Source organism: Pteropus vampyrus, unplaced genomic scaffold (genome assembly GCF_000151845.1).
Source record: "Pteropus vampyrus isolate Shadow unplaced genomic scaffold, Pvam_2.0 Scaffold57, whole genome shotgun sequence".
NCBI classification, from domain to species: Eukaryota; Metazoa; Chordata; class Mammalia; order Chiroptera; family Pteropodidae; genus Pteropus; species Pteropus vampyrus.
In genome coordinates, this window is record NW_011888838.1 from 6,987,359 (window position 1) to 7,006,558 (window position 19,200).

General features: G+C 32.6%; 1 protein-coding gene and 1 pseudogene across 1 annotated transcript; both read right to left on the minus strand.

Moving 5' to 3' along the window:
* Positions 1 to 769: 769 nt before the first annotated feature.
* Positions 770 to 19,100, minus strand: LOC105292444 (transmembrane protease serine 11G-like; the record flags this gene model as incomplete). Its single annotated transcript, XM_011360659.2, has 9 exons — positions 770 to 931; positions 2,062 to 2,204; positions 4,615 to 4,874; positions 5,917 to 6,088; positions 6,835 to 6,873; positions 13,912 to 14,072; positions 14,764 to 14,831; positions 18,294 to 18,412; positions 18,971 to 19,100. Coding segments are annotated over 9 exons (1,254 nt in total), but the record flags the coding sequence as incomplete, so codon positions are not given.
* LOC111740096 lies at positions 12,651 to 12,766 on the minus strand (annotated as a pseudogene).
* Positions 19,101 to 19,200: the final 100 nt, after the last annotated feature.

The following is a 19,200-nucleotide window of genomic DNA, read 5'->3' on the forward strand; positions in this document are numbered from 1 at the left end:
GATTTTATTTTCTGAATGCCAAAAGGCATTTTTACATAGTTTAGAACAAAATTCCATGCTAAGGAATTCCAGTTCTCCTGCCGTTCAGTCCAAAGATTTAGTCATTGTCCAAAGTAAATATTAGTGTAGTTGTTTAAAACTGCACTTTTAGGTATAAGTGTAAATGTCAGTTTTTTTCAAGTTTCATAGAGAGGTTAAATGTTCATCTGGGAGCAAAGGGGATAGGATTCACTGTAGTGCCAGCTCTTAAGTCCCGGTTTCATGTCTAGTGCCCCTTCATAATTTGTATTAGCATTGGCCCAAACTGAGAACCTTGATTTGTCTACTACATGGACCTACAGATTCTTAAAAAGGATTATTTGATGAGGAAGATAAAAACTGTGGAATCATGGAAGAGCAGTGTTGTCTGTCAGGGGTAAAAATAGTGAATGCTTTGCCAGTAGGTACTTATCTGCTTAAACTACTGGATTATTCTAAAATGGCAAGTATGTAGTAGGGACAGAAAGGTGATCAGGAGGTCATCAGAGATACTTAGCAGCAATGGCAGATGTTTGTGGAGTGGACAATATTTTGTATGTTCAGGGTCAGCAAATCACTTTAGATAATGTGAAAGAAAGCCTACTCTCCTCATATTTAAGGGGAGAGTTGTCAGATCACGCTTATTTGCATCTTGAACTCAATGACAATATACATAGTAAAACATACCAGACACAATTTGCTAGAGACCATGCATGACATTTACATTTTGGAGGTAGAGATGATTGTTGCATTACATGTTAGTTTTGGATTTAATCCAGTCTCGATAAAGAGTCACTTTTGTATAAATCCCAGGCTTGTTTTCTTTTCCACAGTCCATTCCCCAGCTTACTATTCCAATAACATACCAGATGTTTCCATCACGTGCTATAACCAGAGGTCCCCCAGAATCACCCTGGAGAAGAAGAAAAAATATTGTCAAAGTAATAAATAAAGGGATGTCAGAATAAGAGTTAATCAGCACCTGAATGTCTAATAAATTCATATTTGAATTGCAGTATGTAAAACTAATTTTATTTTTGCTATTAGTATTAATATGATAATTATATTTATTACTTATTATCTCTGTTATTATCTTATTTTCTCTGCTTATCTCTATTAATATCTTCACCTAAAAGATAGTGTGAATAAAGCTAAGGTTTCAATTTTATCCTTGTACAGTTTTTAGTTTTGCTCTATATAAACAGAGAGTGCAAACTGAACCTAAGTTAGGCATACAATTCTTGTATAAATGATGACTTGAGGCTCAACTAAATGCCACCTCCTTCATGAAGCCTCTCCTAACTCTGTTAGGTAGAAAATAATCTCTTGCTTTGAGTTTGGCTCTCACCTTGTTCCACTCATACCAGTTGATAGGAAGATAATGCTGTATCATTATGCAGCAGTTGGTTTGAGAGGAGGAAGGTATTGAAAGGGCACTCCAAGCCAATGTGCATCATTTATCACTCAAAGGATCTTGCTCCAAACCAAGGTGGAATCCGTAGCCCTGGTGAGCTGGTTGGAAGTGTATGAATCAGGAGGACTTCTCTGATATCTTTAACCAAAGGTTTGGACAACTGATCTACAATTTTATCTTTTAGCAATGAACCTATTCATTCAAAAGAAGTATTATGTGGGAGCCCCTTACAGACTTTTTTTTTTTTTAAATAAGAGAGATAATCCTGTTTGAAGCAAGTGTGGTGTCTAGTCTTGTGTCTTTAGCGCTCTTCCTTTCACATGCTTCTTAGTACACCTCAGTGCTCAGTAGACAGAGTGTGAAAACCCTGGTTTACCAAAAGCTATTCTCTTCAACTCTAATCAGAATCCTAACTTGCAGCTGGTGATAATTCTTACATATGGATCTGGACAATAATAGGGTGTTAAATGAAGAGTATTTATTATGATTCTTCCATTTCCTCTTTTTATACTCTCCTCTCTCCTTCACAACTTAATTTTATAAAGTGCCATGAAATGACATTGGTCTATGGTTAGTAAGTTCATCTTTATTCAACGAATCCATTTTTGTAGATTTGAATCCATCCTTACCTCACAGGCATCACGTTTTCCTGATAAGAATCCAGCACAAATCATTCCTGATGACACAGCACCACCATATACATTAACTTGATTACATATATCATTACTTATGATCTCTATTTCAACTTGTCGCAGAGTATTAGGAAAGGGACCTAAAGAAGAAATAAATAGATGAAGAATTTACACATTTCTGCTTATGATAGTTAATTGCATCTTGCAAAGGATAGATCAATGATAAAACATATGTCTGGAAGTTGTAAGACTCTGATCATATTCAAGTTATATTTCTTGGATGACTTCTGTGTAACAGGTTCGAAGACAATTGAGAGGATGAAGGAGGGCAGTGTTTTTAATTTGATCAACAAGTCAGGGTAATTCTGTGCTAAGGACTCTGGTTTTGGAGGCAGCAGAAATGAATTTGTACATTTTGTACAATTTATATGCTATTTGGCCTTGGACAAGTTACTTAATCCTACTAAGCATCACTTTACTCATCTGTAAAAAGGAGAAAATAATACCTCTCATATATTTATTGTGAAGGTTAAAAAGTAATGAACAATCAGTTATGACAGTACCTTGCCCCATTAAAGATTTCAGTCAGTGGAAGCTATTGGAGAAATAGGGTTATATATAAAACCATCATGGTCTAAAAGCTGCACTTCAGTGTTAATGATAGATGATGATTGCGAGAACTTTTTTAAAAGAAAATTTATGTTTCTAGGGATTTTGTTATTCATCATAAATAAATCTAATTCTCTGTTTATAACTAGTAAATTAACTTACTTAGGATTTACCATCTTGCTGAAAAACTAAGCCTGACTCCTCTATAGTCACTGAAAATTCTCTAGTGAGTTTCTTCACCTCAGTTATCATTTGTAAGCATGGGAGGGGCATTGTATGACAATTCTCTCTTCACTTCATTTTTAAATCTGGTTGAAATGCTTCCAGTGAGAGAATTTCTTCACCATCTGCTCTTTATACATATTTTTAAACAATCTCAACTATTTATTTGTGTAGGTGCCCAGCAATATTCAATACTATCTCTTTTGTAGTCTTTAATTGGCAGTTAAAATGTATAGGTATTCCCAGGCTTTACTCAGCTGTATTTCAACTACTTTTAATTTCTGTGTGTCTATTTTTTTAATTTAGCTCATTGGTCTAAGATACTTAGTTTTAAATTTCAATTGCTTTTAGTTCTTTAATTTCAGCTTTTAAAAAGTCAATTTAAATGCTTAACAATATAATAAGCTATTTTACTATTCCAAACTATTCAAGATAGAAACTATCCAGAATAGAATGCTTTTGTTTTACAAGCTGTCTGGTAATAAGATTTCTAATTAGATATAATGGGATAGATCTTGGGAGGTAGGAGAAGAAAACCCAATAGTCCTTATTTCAGTTTCAAAATGCAGGAAAAAACCATAGTCAAATATCTATTACTTAATCTTGGACTGATGTCTAACAAATTCATGATGTTATTCATGAACTTCTTGGAACTTCTTACAGTAGATAGACCAATACTCAGTAATCTAAACACTATTGGACATTAAATAATTCATGAAAATGTCCCAAATCACTCCCAAACTACTACTCTGAGAGAGAGTGATATTAAGTTTAATTAGATTCTAGAGGAAGTACAATGATTCTGCCCTAGTGGTTGATGTTATCTGTTTCTATCCAACCCATAAGTGGTTTTTCTAATCCCAAAGGGTTTAATTCCTCTTCATACTCATCACCATTGCCTATAAAACAAAGCAGATCCCTCAGAGATAAGGAAAAGAACTCTTGGACTGTAACAAAAGCATATAAACCTGGACCCAATGTCAGAATTTTGGAATGCATATTGAAGGGAAGTAGACTTCTATATAAATCAATTGATAAAGACTCAGTAGATAAAAGCTATACTTTGAACAAGTACATAAATAAGACTATAACTTCATAGTAAGAGCCTGGAACAAGAATCCAAAGGGCAGATTAAACCATATGTAAAAAAGTAGCACCAAGAGACATAGGAGACTCATATTAGGATCTAAAGGTCTATCTGTAGTTATTGTGTATTATTAAGTGTAGTAAAATGTCATATTTATCAACTTTATAAAAATCACTAGCTCAAAAACTATTCCATAGATACATGGATCAGAAGCCCTCTGTTTAATATTTAGTGTCAGAAATGACATTCAAATTGCTTGCTTAAGGCTATTTCTGTTTAGTTGCATGAGACATTGCAGAAGATTATCTTTGCTATTGCTTCCAAGTCACATACTTTAAGAATCATGCAACCATAGCAGAATCTCTATAGTTTCTGAAATAACTTATAAAGAAAATAATAAACTTGATATGGTATAATATATAATAATAATATATAATAGTAATAGCCAAAGTTTTCATAATTCACCATATCTGGGTTTTTGTTTGTTGTTTTTGCCATATTTTTCATAGGATATATTGATTTTATATCTTAACCTCTTATTTTCTGTATTTTGATTTAGTATCTTATTTTATATGTCCACTCAAATGAAGGGTTTCATTTTTTTGCTTGAATTTTTTTACTGAGATACTCACCATTTGCTTTTAAAGCTCCCCATCCAGTGGCAAACACTTTACTCTTAGGTAAGACTTCAAAATTAGCATCTGGGAGACAGACTCTGTGTACTTCATCAGAAAATAGGACAGAAGTGGAGAGCTTCACCACAGCGATGTCGTCATCATGCTTATGGGCAGCATAGTTTTCATGAACGATAATTGACTGCACCTTTCTTCTCATTAGTGGAGGGCTTAGAGTTGTTCCAAAACTAGCCGTCCAGAGTTTGGGGTTTTTGTAACTGATCACAGATTAAAAGGATTATAGTTGGTTCATTTATGATCTAAAGTTGTCCAGGACTCTGGATGAGCATTGGACATAAGGGTTAGAGAAGGGCAAATTGTTTAAGATGATAGTTGATTGGGATCTTCCCACATTCTTGTTTGAAGTTCTCCTCTAGGGCTGCTTTACTTTAATTTAGCTGGTGACAATCCCCCTCCCCCACCCCCACCATTCTAATGTAGCTTAAATTACTCTCTTCCAGAGAGAGTTGATATTTTTTTTTTAAAGAAAGCAATACATTATAAAAGTAATACATATTAGTTGAAGAAAATATAAATAAATAAAAATTAGACATGTACCCACATATATACACACATACACACTTATATCCCTGAATAGTTATATAAATGTAGGTATGTATAGTTATGTAGAGAGAAGGGGAGGAAGGCAGAGGGAGAGGTAAGGGAGGGAGAGAGGATGGGAGAGACAGAGACAGAGAAAGAGAGAGAGAGAAGAAGGGAGATGGTAAAATTAGAGCTATGCTTTATATATTGTTTTCTCATCCTTTTAGGTTAAAATTTTATCTAGAATATTTTCCCATTTTATATTCCACTAGAGTTACTGTGTCACTTTATAGTCTCCAAATGTCCCGTATGTTAAATCTTCAAAAAGCATATAAAAAATAAAAGCACAGCACCGAAGTTATTCATGTGGGATAATCAGATGTAAGTTTGTGAGTTGGGATTCTATTGGCAACGTTTTAAAAAATTCACAATGTATCTCAGGAAAACTGGTGCATTTGTTTAAAATTTGACAGTGTTGGCTTGTTCTTAAAGTTGAGATTGTTGGAGAATATATATTCAATTGGAACTGGAGATTCTCTATCTAATATTTTCTACTATTTCTCAGTAATTGTTTCTTTTTTCTAAGCCTGACAGACAATCACGAGTACCACTGGGGGGCCTAAGATGATTAACGACAAAGGGATGAGAATTACGGGAAGTGAATGTGAGAAAAACAGGTGAAATTTCTGAGCTTATTGATACAGACCGAGGACTTACGTGTCAAAGCAGTGAGCAGCAGTCAGGAGCCACTCCTCACTTATCAGAGATGCCCCACAGAAATGGATGCCATCCATTTGCAGGCTGGCTTGCCATGGCCAATCAGCTTTCCTTGCAACATATCCATCAGCAATTCTTTCCATGGTTGGAGACTCCCTTCCTAAACCACAACCTGTCGCAAGAGAATAGATGGTTATTTCCAGTTATAAATGTGTGTGGGTATGTCTGGCACATAGTTAAAGATAAAAACATTTTTAGGTTTGCCTTGCCTTAAAAAATAATCAAAATCATATGATAGAATGATTATTCACATTGAAAACAGATTCAATTTAAAAAATAAAATCTTTAAAACCCCCCTGATGTATTTAAAGCGATTTCATTTAATTTTTTTAAATGTTTTTCTGAGTCATGTTCTTATATGCAGCAGTTTTGTCTCAGTAATGTTTGACAATTTTGAGTGTGAAATGTATGGAAAAATACCATTTGTACTATTGCAGAAAAATACCATTTGTACTATTTTAAAACACTTTTCTAATATTACAACTATCACATTACTATAGTATAAATGTCACATTCACATATTAAAGTTGGTAGGTGCTATTTAATTCTAAGCAGAATTTTCTACTTTAACAAAGCGAGCCAAATAAAATAAATAAGATAAATTGAAAGGGAAATGTGAAAAGAAGTCATCAGTGAAACTTTCTGTAAAGAAGAGCAAGTTATTTCCAAGGAGTCCATATAATATTTCCAACTATTAGTAGTAATTTATTTTTTCCTTGAGGAGAATTAAATCATGTATCCATTTGGAGATATTATATACTTTTGGGAAATAGTAAACATGGGCACAGAGAAACTCTAAAAGTGTTTCGAATTTTATTACTTGATTTATAAACATCTCAGTGACATTCTTGAACTTACAGCTGTTCAAAATATGCTCTGCTTGTGCTTCATTCATATCTGGAAAAAAAACACAAAATGATTGCTCAGCAATAAAACAATTATAATTTAAAATATATACCTACATGACATGAGTATTTCTAGTTTGAAGAAACCAAATTCATCAGAAAATTCTTAATTAAAAGCAATAAAATAAAATCCTACAAAAGGAGAGGGCTAGATATAAATTACTCTTCTAACTATTGTTTGTGGACTCTAGGAAAATACAGGTTCATGATTATAAAATCACATGCATAGAGAAAGATATTGTTTGCATATAATTAATTCATGCCATACCAATTTATTAAAATATAAGTTAAACAGAAGAGGGTTTAGGACCACTTTTACATGTGTACTACCACATGTGTGAATACCCTTTCCTTCTGTCCTCATTCACACAGTAGTGTTATGGTAAAGGCATTCAAAACCATCCTAGATACCTGTCCACAGACACTCCCTGTAAAATCAAACCCCACCAATGTACTAATAAATCCTCAAAACATGTTAGTCATTTTTTTCATAAAGTAATAGAAAAAAGCATTATCAGTGGCTATTCCTCAAAATTATATGAATTGTTTCTTATGCCAGCTAGTATAATAAGCAGTCTAGACCCACATTTCGTTAATGAAAGTTAGTGTGAAGTTTTAGTAAGCCTGAGAATTAATGAGTCTTTAATGTAGGTCAGACTCTAAAGAGAAACAGAATTCATCGCAGGGAACTATGCTTAGTAGTTTATTAGAGTAAATCTCTTAGAATTAGATTTTGCCAATAATAACAATCCCCTAATGGCTTCCCTGGCCTTTAGAATAAACACAAACTTCCTACCTGTAGCTGCATGACATGGTCCCCATTCCTGTCTTTGTTCTCATGGTGAACTGCTCTTGCTCTTAGTCACAACGCAACAGCTACCTTGGCTTTCTTGTTTTTTGACTGTGCCAAGGTGTTCCTGCCTTTTCTTTATTCTAGCTTCTCCTTCTGCCAGGAATGCTCTTCCACTGGCCTTTTTTATGGTTGGTTCCCCATTGTCATTCAGATCCCAGATTAAAAATTCCCTCCTCAGAGAGGTCTTCCATGACAACCAAATCTAAATTAGCTTTTCACTCTCTATTTTTTGCATGGAGTTTCATATTATTGGATATTGTCTTGTTTAACGTATCATTATCTTTCTTACCCCAGTTAGAATGATAGCTTTATCAAGACAGAGAATTTGGTTCCTGGCACAAATAGATTCTCAATAAATACTTGCTAAATGAGTAAATGGGCAGTAATTATAACTAATAATGTATTGAGTTTTATTTACCAGGGATTGTAACAAACATTTCACATTACTTACTTATTATATTATCACAATAATATTATGAGGCAAACTATTAAGAACACGATTTAATAGTTCTTGAGGTCAAAAGCTTGTACTGCAACCATTTCACTGTTAGATCAGTTATAGTTTAGTGTCACCCTCTGTAGGTTATGGATCAGTGAGAGAGGGAGGTTAGTTCACAGCTAATCACAACTTAGATTAATTACTATCTATTCAGAAACTATTGATAAACTGTTATGATGCTATATCTCATATATGAACATTATCTAACAGATGTATTCTATCTGCAGGATAAAAGAGGTTGAATAATTCTAGTTCTAGAACAAGATTAGACAAAAATAGACTCACGTTTCACATTTCCTTGATTTGTTTCTATAAATACAATGAAATACTCTGAAAATTATCTATCAGATAATAATAAAAGAACTCTGAAAACTTGAAGGAAGAAAGCAGAATGGCTAGAGACTTCAGAATTTGAGGAGAGTTTCCTGGGTTTTCTCTATCTCATATATACTATGCACTGGGGACTGAGAAAGTCCTACAATTTGGAACTACCAATAAGCATAGAAGGAGAAAAAGATAAGAAACATCTTTTCTCTCTATCCAAATACTAGGAAAGAGAAAGTGAAACAAAGGCATATTAGGAAGCCCAAACCTTCTGCTTCACAACCCAGGGCTGGCAATCCATTCTGTCAGCAGTAGTGACAGCAGAGAACCCTTGATCATTCCAATATCCACTTCCCAACCAGCTGGAAAACTGATATATCCATAGTTATATCAATCTGCATCCACTCAGTGACATAAGTGGGCCCAGGCCCACTGCATAGACCATATCCTGGGTCATAATCTTCTGCACATTTAAAAGAAATTAAATTAGACAAAATATGTTCTCTGTTTATAATGGAGTCAAACTAGGAATCCATAACATAAAGATAATGGAAAAATCTCCAAACACTTGGAAATCAAACAATACATTGCTAAATTATCTATAGATTCAAGAGGAAGTCTGAAAGAAAATAGAAATTACATAGAATAGAGTAAATATTAAAATACAATATAGCAAGTATTGTGAGATGCAGATAAAGCTTTATAGAGAGGATAACTTGCAGCATTAAATGCTTACATTAGAAAAGAGAAATGATCTCAAATCAATACTTCCAGTTCTTACCTAAAGAAACTAGAAAAAGAAGAGCAAAATAAACTTAAAGTAAGGAAGAAAGACATAATGATGAGAAAAATCAACCAAGGTCAAAATTTTGATCAATAAAATTGAAAACAGAAAAATAACATAGAAAAGTTAATAAAACAAAAAAATACTGGTTGTATGAAAAAAATCAATGAGACTGATAAACTTCTGAAAAGAATGACAAAAAGGTAAAAGTAGAGAAGACAAAAATCACCAATATTAGGAATGAAATGAGGGGTTATCACAAAAGAGTGGAGCCCTTAAAGGTTAGTAAAATAATACTGTGAAGAGCTTTATATTCTTAGAAAAATAAAAAAATTTCTTGGAAAACCAAAAACTACCAAAACTCAGCAAAGATGATGAAGACAACCTGAATAGTCTTACTACTAAAGAAGTCAAAGTTTTAACAACAAAAAACATCTATCAAAAACGGAATCCTCAGGCCGAGATGGCATCACTCAAGAATTTTGCAAAACATAAGAATTAACACCAATTTACACAATCTCTTCCAGAAATTAGAAGAAAAGGAAACATTTCTTAATTCATTTGATGAGGCTAGTATTTCCTAATTCATTTGATGACACTAAGACTAAATCAACAAGAAAAGAAAACATATCTGTCATGAAGTTAGATGCAAAATTCTCAACAAAATTTTAGCCAATTGAATCCAATGATGTATAAAAAATAATAATATACAATGATGAATGGGGCTTATTCCAGATATGAAAGTCTGGTTCAATATTTGAAAATCAATTAATCTACCACCTCAACAGACAAAAACACTTTTATGATGATGTAGACTGACGGAGAAAATGCATTCAACAAAATTTGATACCTAAGTTGGCCAAAATTTAAAAATTGAAAGAGAGCAAGTATTGGTGAGAATTGGGAGAAATTAATACCCTCATACATTGCTGGTAGGAATGAAATATAGTGCAGCTACCATGGAAAACAGTTTGACAGTTTCTTGACAAGTTAGACATAGAATTACCATATTTTCCAGCATTTTCACTCCTAGATAAATATCCAACAATAGTGAAAACAGGTATTCAAACAAATACTTGTACGCTAATATTTATAGTAGTAGTATTTACAATTTCCCAACAATGGAAACAACACAAATGTTCATCAACTGATGAACAGGTAAACAAAATGTTGTGTTTTCATATAGTGATGTATTATTCAGTCATAAAAAATAATGAAGTACTGATACATCCTACAATATGAAGGAACTTTGAAAATATTATTGTAAGTGAAAGAAGCCGGATACAAAAAGTCAGATATTATCTGATCCCATTTGTATGAAACCTCTAGAATAGATAAATCCATAAAGAGAGAAAGTCAGTGCTTTTTAGAGACTGGGGGAAGGTGGAATGAGGAGTGACCACTTAATGGGTATAGGATTTTCTTTTGAGATGGTACAGATGTCTTGAAACTAGGAAGAGGTGATAGTTGCACAACATAGTGTACTAAATACCACTGAATTGAACACTTTAAAATCATTAAAGTTTATATCATTATGCAAATTTTACTTCAGTAAAAAAATGCAACACTTATTTATGATAAAAACTTAGTTTAAGAATAAAAGGATACTTCCTCAACTTCTTGAAGAGCATTTACAAAAAAAACCTATATCTAACATCATACTTAAAGATGAAAGACTGAATGCTTTCTCTTTATGATTGGAGAGAAGGCAAAAATGTCCACTGTCATCTCTCTTATTTAACATTGTACTACATAAGGTAATAAAAACACATAAATGTTGCCCCAATAAATTTAATAAAATTAAAAAAAACCTGTTTTCTATATTAAAAGATTTCCAGATTGTGATACTGTCTGATTATTTTTATTGTTTAAAGAATTTGTATGTATTAAATCAAACATTAAAAGGTAAAAAAATCACATGAAAGGCATTTATATTTCAGAGAACTAAAATTGTCTCTATTTGTAGACAACATAATTGTCACCATAGAAAACTCCAAGGGATCTGCAAAAATAAATTCTTAAAACTAATAAGCAAGTTCAGAAATGTTGCAGGATTCAAGACCAATACAAAATTATCAATTGCATTTCTATGTACTGAAGACAAACAAGTGGAAATAAAAATTTAAGACCACAATATTTATAATTTCTCCAAAAAACCCTCAAATATTCAGTTAAATATAACAAAAATGTATAGGATTCAAATTCTAAGGGTTAGAAAATACTAATACTTGGACGTGGTTCCAGAGTGTGGCGGTTAGCACATCTGCTTTACACGCAGAAGATCCTGGATTCACACCCCAGCGGAGCCATGTTCCGTGGTCTACAGCCATGCCACCCTGAACAAGCTCCACGTCTGATCTCGGAAGCTAAGCAGGGTTTGTCTTGGTTAGTACTTGGATGGAAGACCATCTAGGAAGACCAGGTGCTGTAGGCATAAATAATAATAAATTTTTTTTAAAAATACCGATACTTAACATAGTAAAGATATTAATTCTTCTCAAATCGATCTATAGGTTTAGCAAAATTTCTATCGAAATCTTGGCTAGTTTCCTGTAGACTCAGACAAGATTATTCTAAAATTTATGAAGAAAGAAACTAGAGTATTCAATACAATTTTGATAAAGACAAATGAAGTGGGAGAAATCATTCTTCCCTATGTGAAGTCTTGCTATATAGCTGCAGTAATAAGAAAGTGATTTGGGGAGGATAGAAAAATCAATGAAACAGAATAGAGAATCCACAAATAGATCTACATAAAAATTTCCAATTAATTTTTGACAAAGGAGCAAAAGGAATTCAATTGAGAATGGATGGACTTTTCAATAAAGAGTGCAATTGGATATCCATTAGCAAAAAAAAAAAAAAAATTAAATTAAAAAGAGCCTCTATCTAAACTTCACAGCCTATATAAAACTTAGCTCAAAATGTATTATAGATCATAATATAAAACTATAAAATATATAGAAATAATCATAAAATATCTGAAAAGTATAAGTAAAATATATAAAATTGTGACACATATAAAATAACATAGGAGAAAATTGTTAGGGACCCAAAACTATGGGAAATGTTAGATTTATTACAAAGACCATAATCTATAAGAGGAAAGATGGATTAATTTGATCTTATCAAAATTAAAAACTTTTACCTTGTGAAAGACTGTTTATAGGATGCAAAGAGAAATTTATAGGATGAAATATTTGCAAATTATACATCTGACAAAGGCCTTATATCTATAATAAAGGATTCTCAAACTTCCAACATTTTATTATTATTATTATTATTATTATTATTAGTTATTATTATTTATGCCTACAGCACCTGGCCTTCCTAGGTGGTCTCCCATCCAAGTACTAATCAGGCCCAACCCTGCTTAGCTTCTGAGTTCAGACATGGGGCTTCTTCAGGGTGGCATGGCCGAAGACCATGGATTGCAGCTCCACTGGGGCATGAACCCAGGACTTTTCTTGAGTATAAAGCAGATGTGCTAACCGCTACACTATGGAACAACGTCCAATGACATTTTTAAAATAAAAAGCAATTACAAAAAACACTCAGCACAGACATTTCATCAAGGAGGATATACAGATGACAAATACATAAAAAGATGTTCAGTATTATTAGTTATTATAAATATACAAATTAAAGCCACAATAAGATATCTCTACACATTTATCAGAAAGGCTAAGATGAAAAATAGTGAAAATATAAATTCTGTCAATGATGCAAAGAAACTGGGTCACTCTTACATTGCTGATAAAGATGCAAAATGGTACAGCCACTCTGTAAAGTGGTTTGGTAGTTCCTTTCAAATTAAAAAAAAAAAAAAATCGATTTACCATGTGACACAGCAATTGAGCTCTTGGGCATTTAGAGGAATAGAGGGTTATTTTCACATAGGAACTTGTACAAAAATGTTCCTAGCACCTTCATTGTAGTAGCCAAAATCTTGAAATTAACCAGATGTTCTTCAATGGATGAATGGTTAAACAAACTGTGAAATACTATGACATACTACTCGGTAATGAAAAGGAACACAGTATAGATAGGGCAACACGGATGAACCTCAAGAAAATTATCCTGAATGAAAAAAAATGCCAATTTCAAAAGGATATAAAGTATATGATCCATTTATGTAACATTCATGAAACAAAATAATTATATAAATAGAGAATGGATTAGTGGGGTTGCCAGGGGCTATAGACGGGCACAGGGGATGAGTGTGGCTATAATGAGGTAACACGAGGAGTCATGATAAGTATAGTAGCTGCGTGTAGGTTTTCATCACATGCATGCTGAATTAACTTAAACAATTCCAAAGATCTCTTAAAAGAAAGGAAATACTATTTAGATTATCATATAATTCTCATTTCATAATTATTTTCATGTTAAACAAAGGAAGATAATCTTTGGTATTGGTTGTGTGGAAATTTGTTTATTATCAAGTAAATGGGAGACTTAAAAAGGAAAAGAGGTTTCATTTTATGGTGAAATAAAGATGTTTCTCTATAGATGAGAAGATTGTTAAAATGATGAGCTGGAACAAGGGAAGAAAAATGATATTTCTTGCCTCTAAGATAAGATAATGATGTATCTTTCTTCAACAAGCTTTCATTTAGTTTCAGCTTCTGATATAAAATGTTATCAGCTTGCGTTTTTATGGTGTGTGCATTGTTAGAAACAAACTGAAATTTAAGCAGTACATCTGTTTTCAAACCATCATTGCTTGACCTGAAAAACAAAAACACCAGAATAAATGAATGAGGTCTTAGCTGTAGTAATTATTATTTTATACCTTATTATTTAAATGTTAGTTATATCTTCAAGAAAATACAGCATAAATATTTTATACATTTTATTATCATGAAAATTTTCCCCTTTCCTTAATTATATGTGTTAATACCTGAATTACTCTCTGTAAAACTTGATCATATACAGGTAGGGGAGAGTAACTGAGAGTTCTAGAATTTTTTTCTTCTGAAAAAATAAAGTGGAAGCACTTGTTAAATCCATCAACTCTGTGGTTACATGTGTGTATATATATTTTTAAAATTCATAATATATGTTGTTTAAAATTTAAGTAAAATTGAGAAGAGTTTTTAATGATCCTGAGAATCTTTAACTGAGATACAAGTCTTAAAGGACAACCAATAGAATATATTTCATCTCTACCTAAGTTAAGAAACTCTCCCTCTATTATAGGTCCTCTCTCTCCCCCTATTATAGGTCCTCTGTACAGGAGGAAAAACAATTAAATGTAATAATATCAAATTGTTTTTGTTCTTGATATTTCTAAGATATTTAGATCCTGTGTACAAAGCGAATAATTGAAGAATAAATAATACAAAGTTGCTTTTTCATCATACAAATCGATTACCTAAGGTTGACAACATGAGACTTGATATAATGACGTTGTGATTACCTAAGGTTGACAACATGAGACTTGATATAATGACGATTTAAACTGGATCTTTGAAAAATCATGTCTATCTGAGAAAAGGAAAAAAAAACAACAATATATAACTTTGTTAATATGAATTTCACACATTTCAATATATCACAAAAATGCTTGTATAAAACCTGCAGTGATTCAAATAACATTTGCTTCTAAATTTGTTTACGGCTATCCACAGAAAACTCATTTGGGCATAATCCTGTAGTTATACAGGTCATCCCTACAATTGGATGTTGATGTTTGAACAATTTGTCACAAAGTCAAAGATGGCTGATACGAAGAGCTGAATTAAACTAAATATTTCAACAGCCAGTATAAAATATATATGAAGTTAGAGGCACAGAGACTTTCTTTGAAAACTTGATATATATGGACTTTTCACCCATTATCATTCAAACTCAGTTATCATCCTCAGGAATGTGATTAAAGAATCAGTATTTTAGACTTTAGGGAAAGTTTTTAGGCTTTATTTTTATCCTATGATAAATGAGTGAGAAGAGAATGTATATTTATTGGGTACTTCTTTAAAATGAATATAATCAAGAAAAATGCATGAAATGATTACTTAGAATAAAATTAGACTATATATGCCATTTATGTGTCATTTTAGACTTCTAATATAGGATAATTTCTCTGGAATATAAATTCCTAGAAGAAATTGTTTCTTACTAAAACCACAGCTTGTAACAGAGTCTGTGGTTTTATAAACCTAGTTATTACTAGTGATTCATCAACCTGGCTTCTCATAAGAAAAGACTGATCATATGCCAAATCTTAAGTAAATCTGAGTCTTGATTCATTATTTCCACAAATCAGAAGAGAAGAGCTGCCAAATTGTGAAATGGGTGTATGTTAAACAGTGCTTTTCATTCATCTGATTTGATTTGTGACATTTTCTCTGGTGAAGTACCATGTCACATCATATTGGATAGGTTGGTAGCATAAGTTTATTGAGAAATCAATAGTTATTTAAAAACGAATGACCATGTGTTTTCCTTCTACCTGAATATGAAGAAAAATTTGTCTTTTCATGAAATAGGTTTTTTACACACATGTACATTTATATGACAAAACTAATACATATTCATCATAAAAAGTTATAAAAAGCAAGCAATACAGCAAACTATAATAAAAAACATTGAAATAATTTCAAAATCACTGTATAGAGAACCTGCTATTTATACTTTTTAGTATATGTACTTCTGGATTTTTTACCTATATTTATATTATACGTAATATTTATATTTTATATAATTACTATGTTTTCTGCCTTTCTCCTTCCATTCTCTTTTCAATTTCATTATTTTTTGTTTTTTCTCTTTAAATCACAGCTTTGTGAACCATGTATTGCTCATGGCAATTGAGCATATAAATAGTCTAAATTATCAAACTCCACAAGAAGTCTTTACATTTTATTTTAGGTATTGGTTTTAATCATGTCTGCTAGAAAAATGATTGCTAGAACTGTAACTTACGGTCTAAATCAGTGGTCAGCAAATTATAGCCTTTAGGAGAACTCTAGTCAGCCATTTGTTTTTGTGTGCTCATCATCTAAGAATGTTCTTCACGTTATCTTCATAGAAGAAAAAATTCAAAAGAAGAATAATGTTTTGTGACATCTAAAAATCTTATAAAATTTAACTTTAAGTGTCCATAATACAGTTTTCTTGGACCATAGCCACACTTATTTGTTGACATATCGCCCATGGCTGCAGTTGCACTATAATGACAGTTTTGCATAATTGTAGAGGAACTATACGGCCTGCAAAGCTGAAAATATTTACTATCTGGTATTTTACAGAAAAAAAATTGCCAAATCCTCGTCTAAATTACTGTACTTCTTTATGTTGTCGTCATTTATGCTCTAGAGCAGGGATCTCCAAAGTGGACCTGAGTCTCTCTCCTTGTTTGTACAGTTAACTATACAAATCCTATATGGCAGGGATCTCCAACCCCCTGGATGTGGACTGGTACCAGTCTGTGGCCTGTCAGGAACCAGGTCACACAGCAGGGGGTGAGCTGCGGGTGAGCTAACAAAGCTTCATCTATATTTGCAGCCGCTCTCCATTGCTAACATCACTGTCTCAGCTCCACCTCAGATCATCAGGCTTTAGATTCTCATAGGACCACCGGTCCCTGGTACCAAAAAGGTTGGGGACCGCTGTCTAGAGGACAGGGCCAATACTAGTAAATTGGCCATTTATTTACTAGTCATCTCCTCGATGAGTATTTTTATGGTCCTGCCATGTGGCAGACACTGTGACAGGACCAGGATTATAAGAATAAGTAGACTTAGCCCCTCAAAAATCTACAGGAACATAGACATATAAAATAATGATGTTGCAGGATGGTAAGTGCTCTAGCAGAGGTGTATGAAAAGTTCTGTGAGATTACAGAAAACAGATGCTAACATTTATTTAGATATTACTTTTTGTACATTTTATTCACAACATTAACTGATTCTCAGAATAACTCAGACAGGGGGGGTGAGATTATCCCTATTTTGTAGTTGAAACCTTGAGGGGTTAGTACATTTTGCAAAGTCGATCAGCTGACAAAGAGTAAAATTGAGATATGAATTTAGATGTCCTAACTTCAAAACTTAAACTGTTTCTAATTTAATATATCACTTCCTGTAACAAAATATTCTATAACTTGTCCTGATTTTTTTTCCTAATCAAAATTTTTTAGTATGTATTTTTGAAAAGACAAGCCAACCTCACTTATTTGCATCTTTCAATTCATTTCATCAGCTTCTACTTTTATTTGGAAAATAGCTAATGAAATATTTCTGAACCTGGCAAGAATAATCTGTCATCTTTGATCATGCTAAGCTTAGTAGAAGCTGTACAACTGCAATCTTCAGTGGTAGTCTGTATGTTTCTATGGTATATTTTCAGGAATAAATGTTTAGTAGAGTTGCCTAGTGAGAAATGTATCAGGGTTATACACACAGTAGGTGCTTAATAAATGATTTCTGGTAATGTTGTTGGTGCCTGAATGATTAAATCATGTTTCCAGCTATCCTCTCTCCCTCCTTCCCTCCCTCTCTCCCTCTCTCTCTCTCTTTCTCCCCCACCCTGGCTCTCCCCCACCTCCCTCCCTCCATATATGTTTGTATTCAAACTATTTATTTTTTTGTTTGGCTTACGTTGTTCCGTCTCTGGTGCAATTATCCTTTGTCCAACGTATTTTCCCATTTTTCCTGAGATAATATTGGTTAGAGTTGCCAGGATTAGCAAATAAAAATACAGTTAATGTTTAATTTCAGATAAACAATATATGATTTTTTTTAGTATAAGCATGTTTAAAATATTGAATAAGTATATTTTCTGGAGGATCTGAAATTAAAATTTAACTGAGGATTCTGTATTTTATCTGGCAAAGCTCACATAGATGCAATTTGGCGTGTTCTCAACTCTCTTCCTACTTTTTTTCAACCTTCTTCCTAATAGTATTGTCAGGGTAGAAATGATGCCAGTAAAGTTTAGACTTACTTCATTTTTGATTTTTTGTTCCAGGTCAGTCCTAAATTTTGAGTGTTCTACTGAAAAATCAGGATTATATTCAATACTGGGGATCCGAAAGGAGATTTGGTAATAGTGAAATTTCCGATCTGGAAGGGATAACAAAAATGGTTGGTTTCTTCTTAGTTCATATAAGTTGTATAAATATCAGAAATAGAGGGGATGACATGTAAAAAAGTTCTATAAGTGATGAACTCCTGAGAATTAAACATTCAGTAGCTATTGCCAGTACTGCCTTCTTCCTTTTTTAAGATCACACATTCTCATAGTCATGTGCTAGTCACTTGTGTCCTGACGCAATAAGTTGACTTTGAAGTTAGAATTGCTCCTAAAGTAATTTTTTATTTTCAGTACATTAAGTATTGTTAAATCATAAAATAACATAAGATATAAATCTATTGCATTGCTCAAGAGGAACTATTGTGTGCACCAAGTCAAATTATAAATGCCAGAAGCAAATTTATGCATAAAGGATTATTATTTCCCTGATAAAGATACATTTATGCAAATTAATATTACATCATGCAAAATATGTGTACACTTATACAAATTGTTGCAAATGAAAATTGAATTCTAAAATATTAGAAAATATTAAGGTTGAGTGTATATTCAAATTTTTATAATAATACAATGAGATTGATTCTTACCAAATGCCAAAAAATAAACAAGGAGACCGATGATTATTGCTAGAACCAGCACAACAGCTGTGATAATAAGGGCAATCATCCATGGTTTCAATGAACTTGTTCTTCTACCTAGTATTGATGGCCTTTTGAGAGAGAGTTGTATATTAAAAACAAACAGAAATTAAACACTAGAATCTCGGCTTCACATGGTTTTGATACAGAATGTTTTTTCTGGAATTCATGGTTAGCTC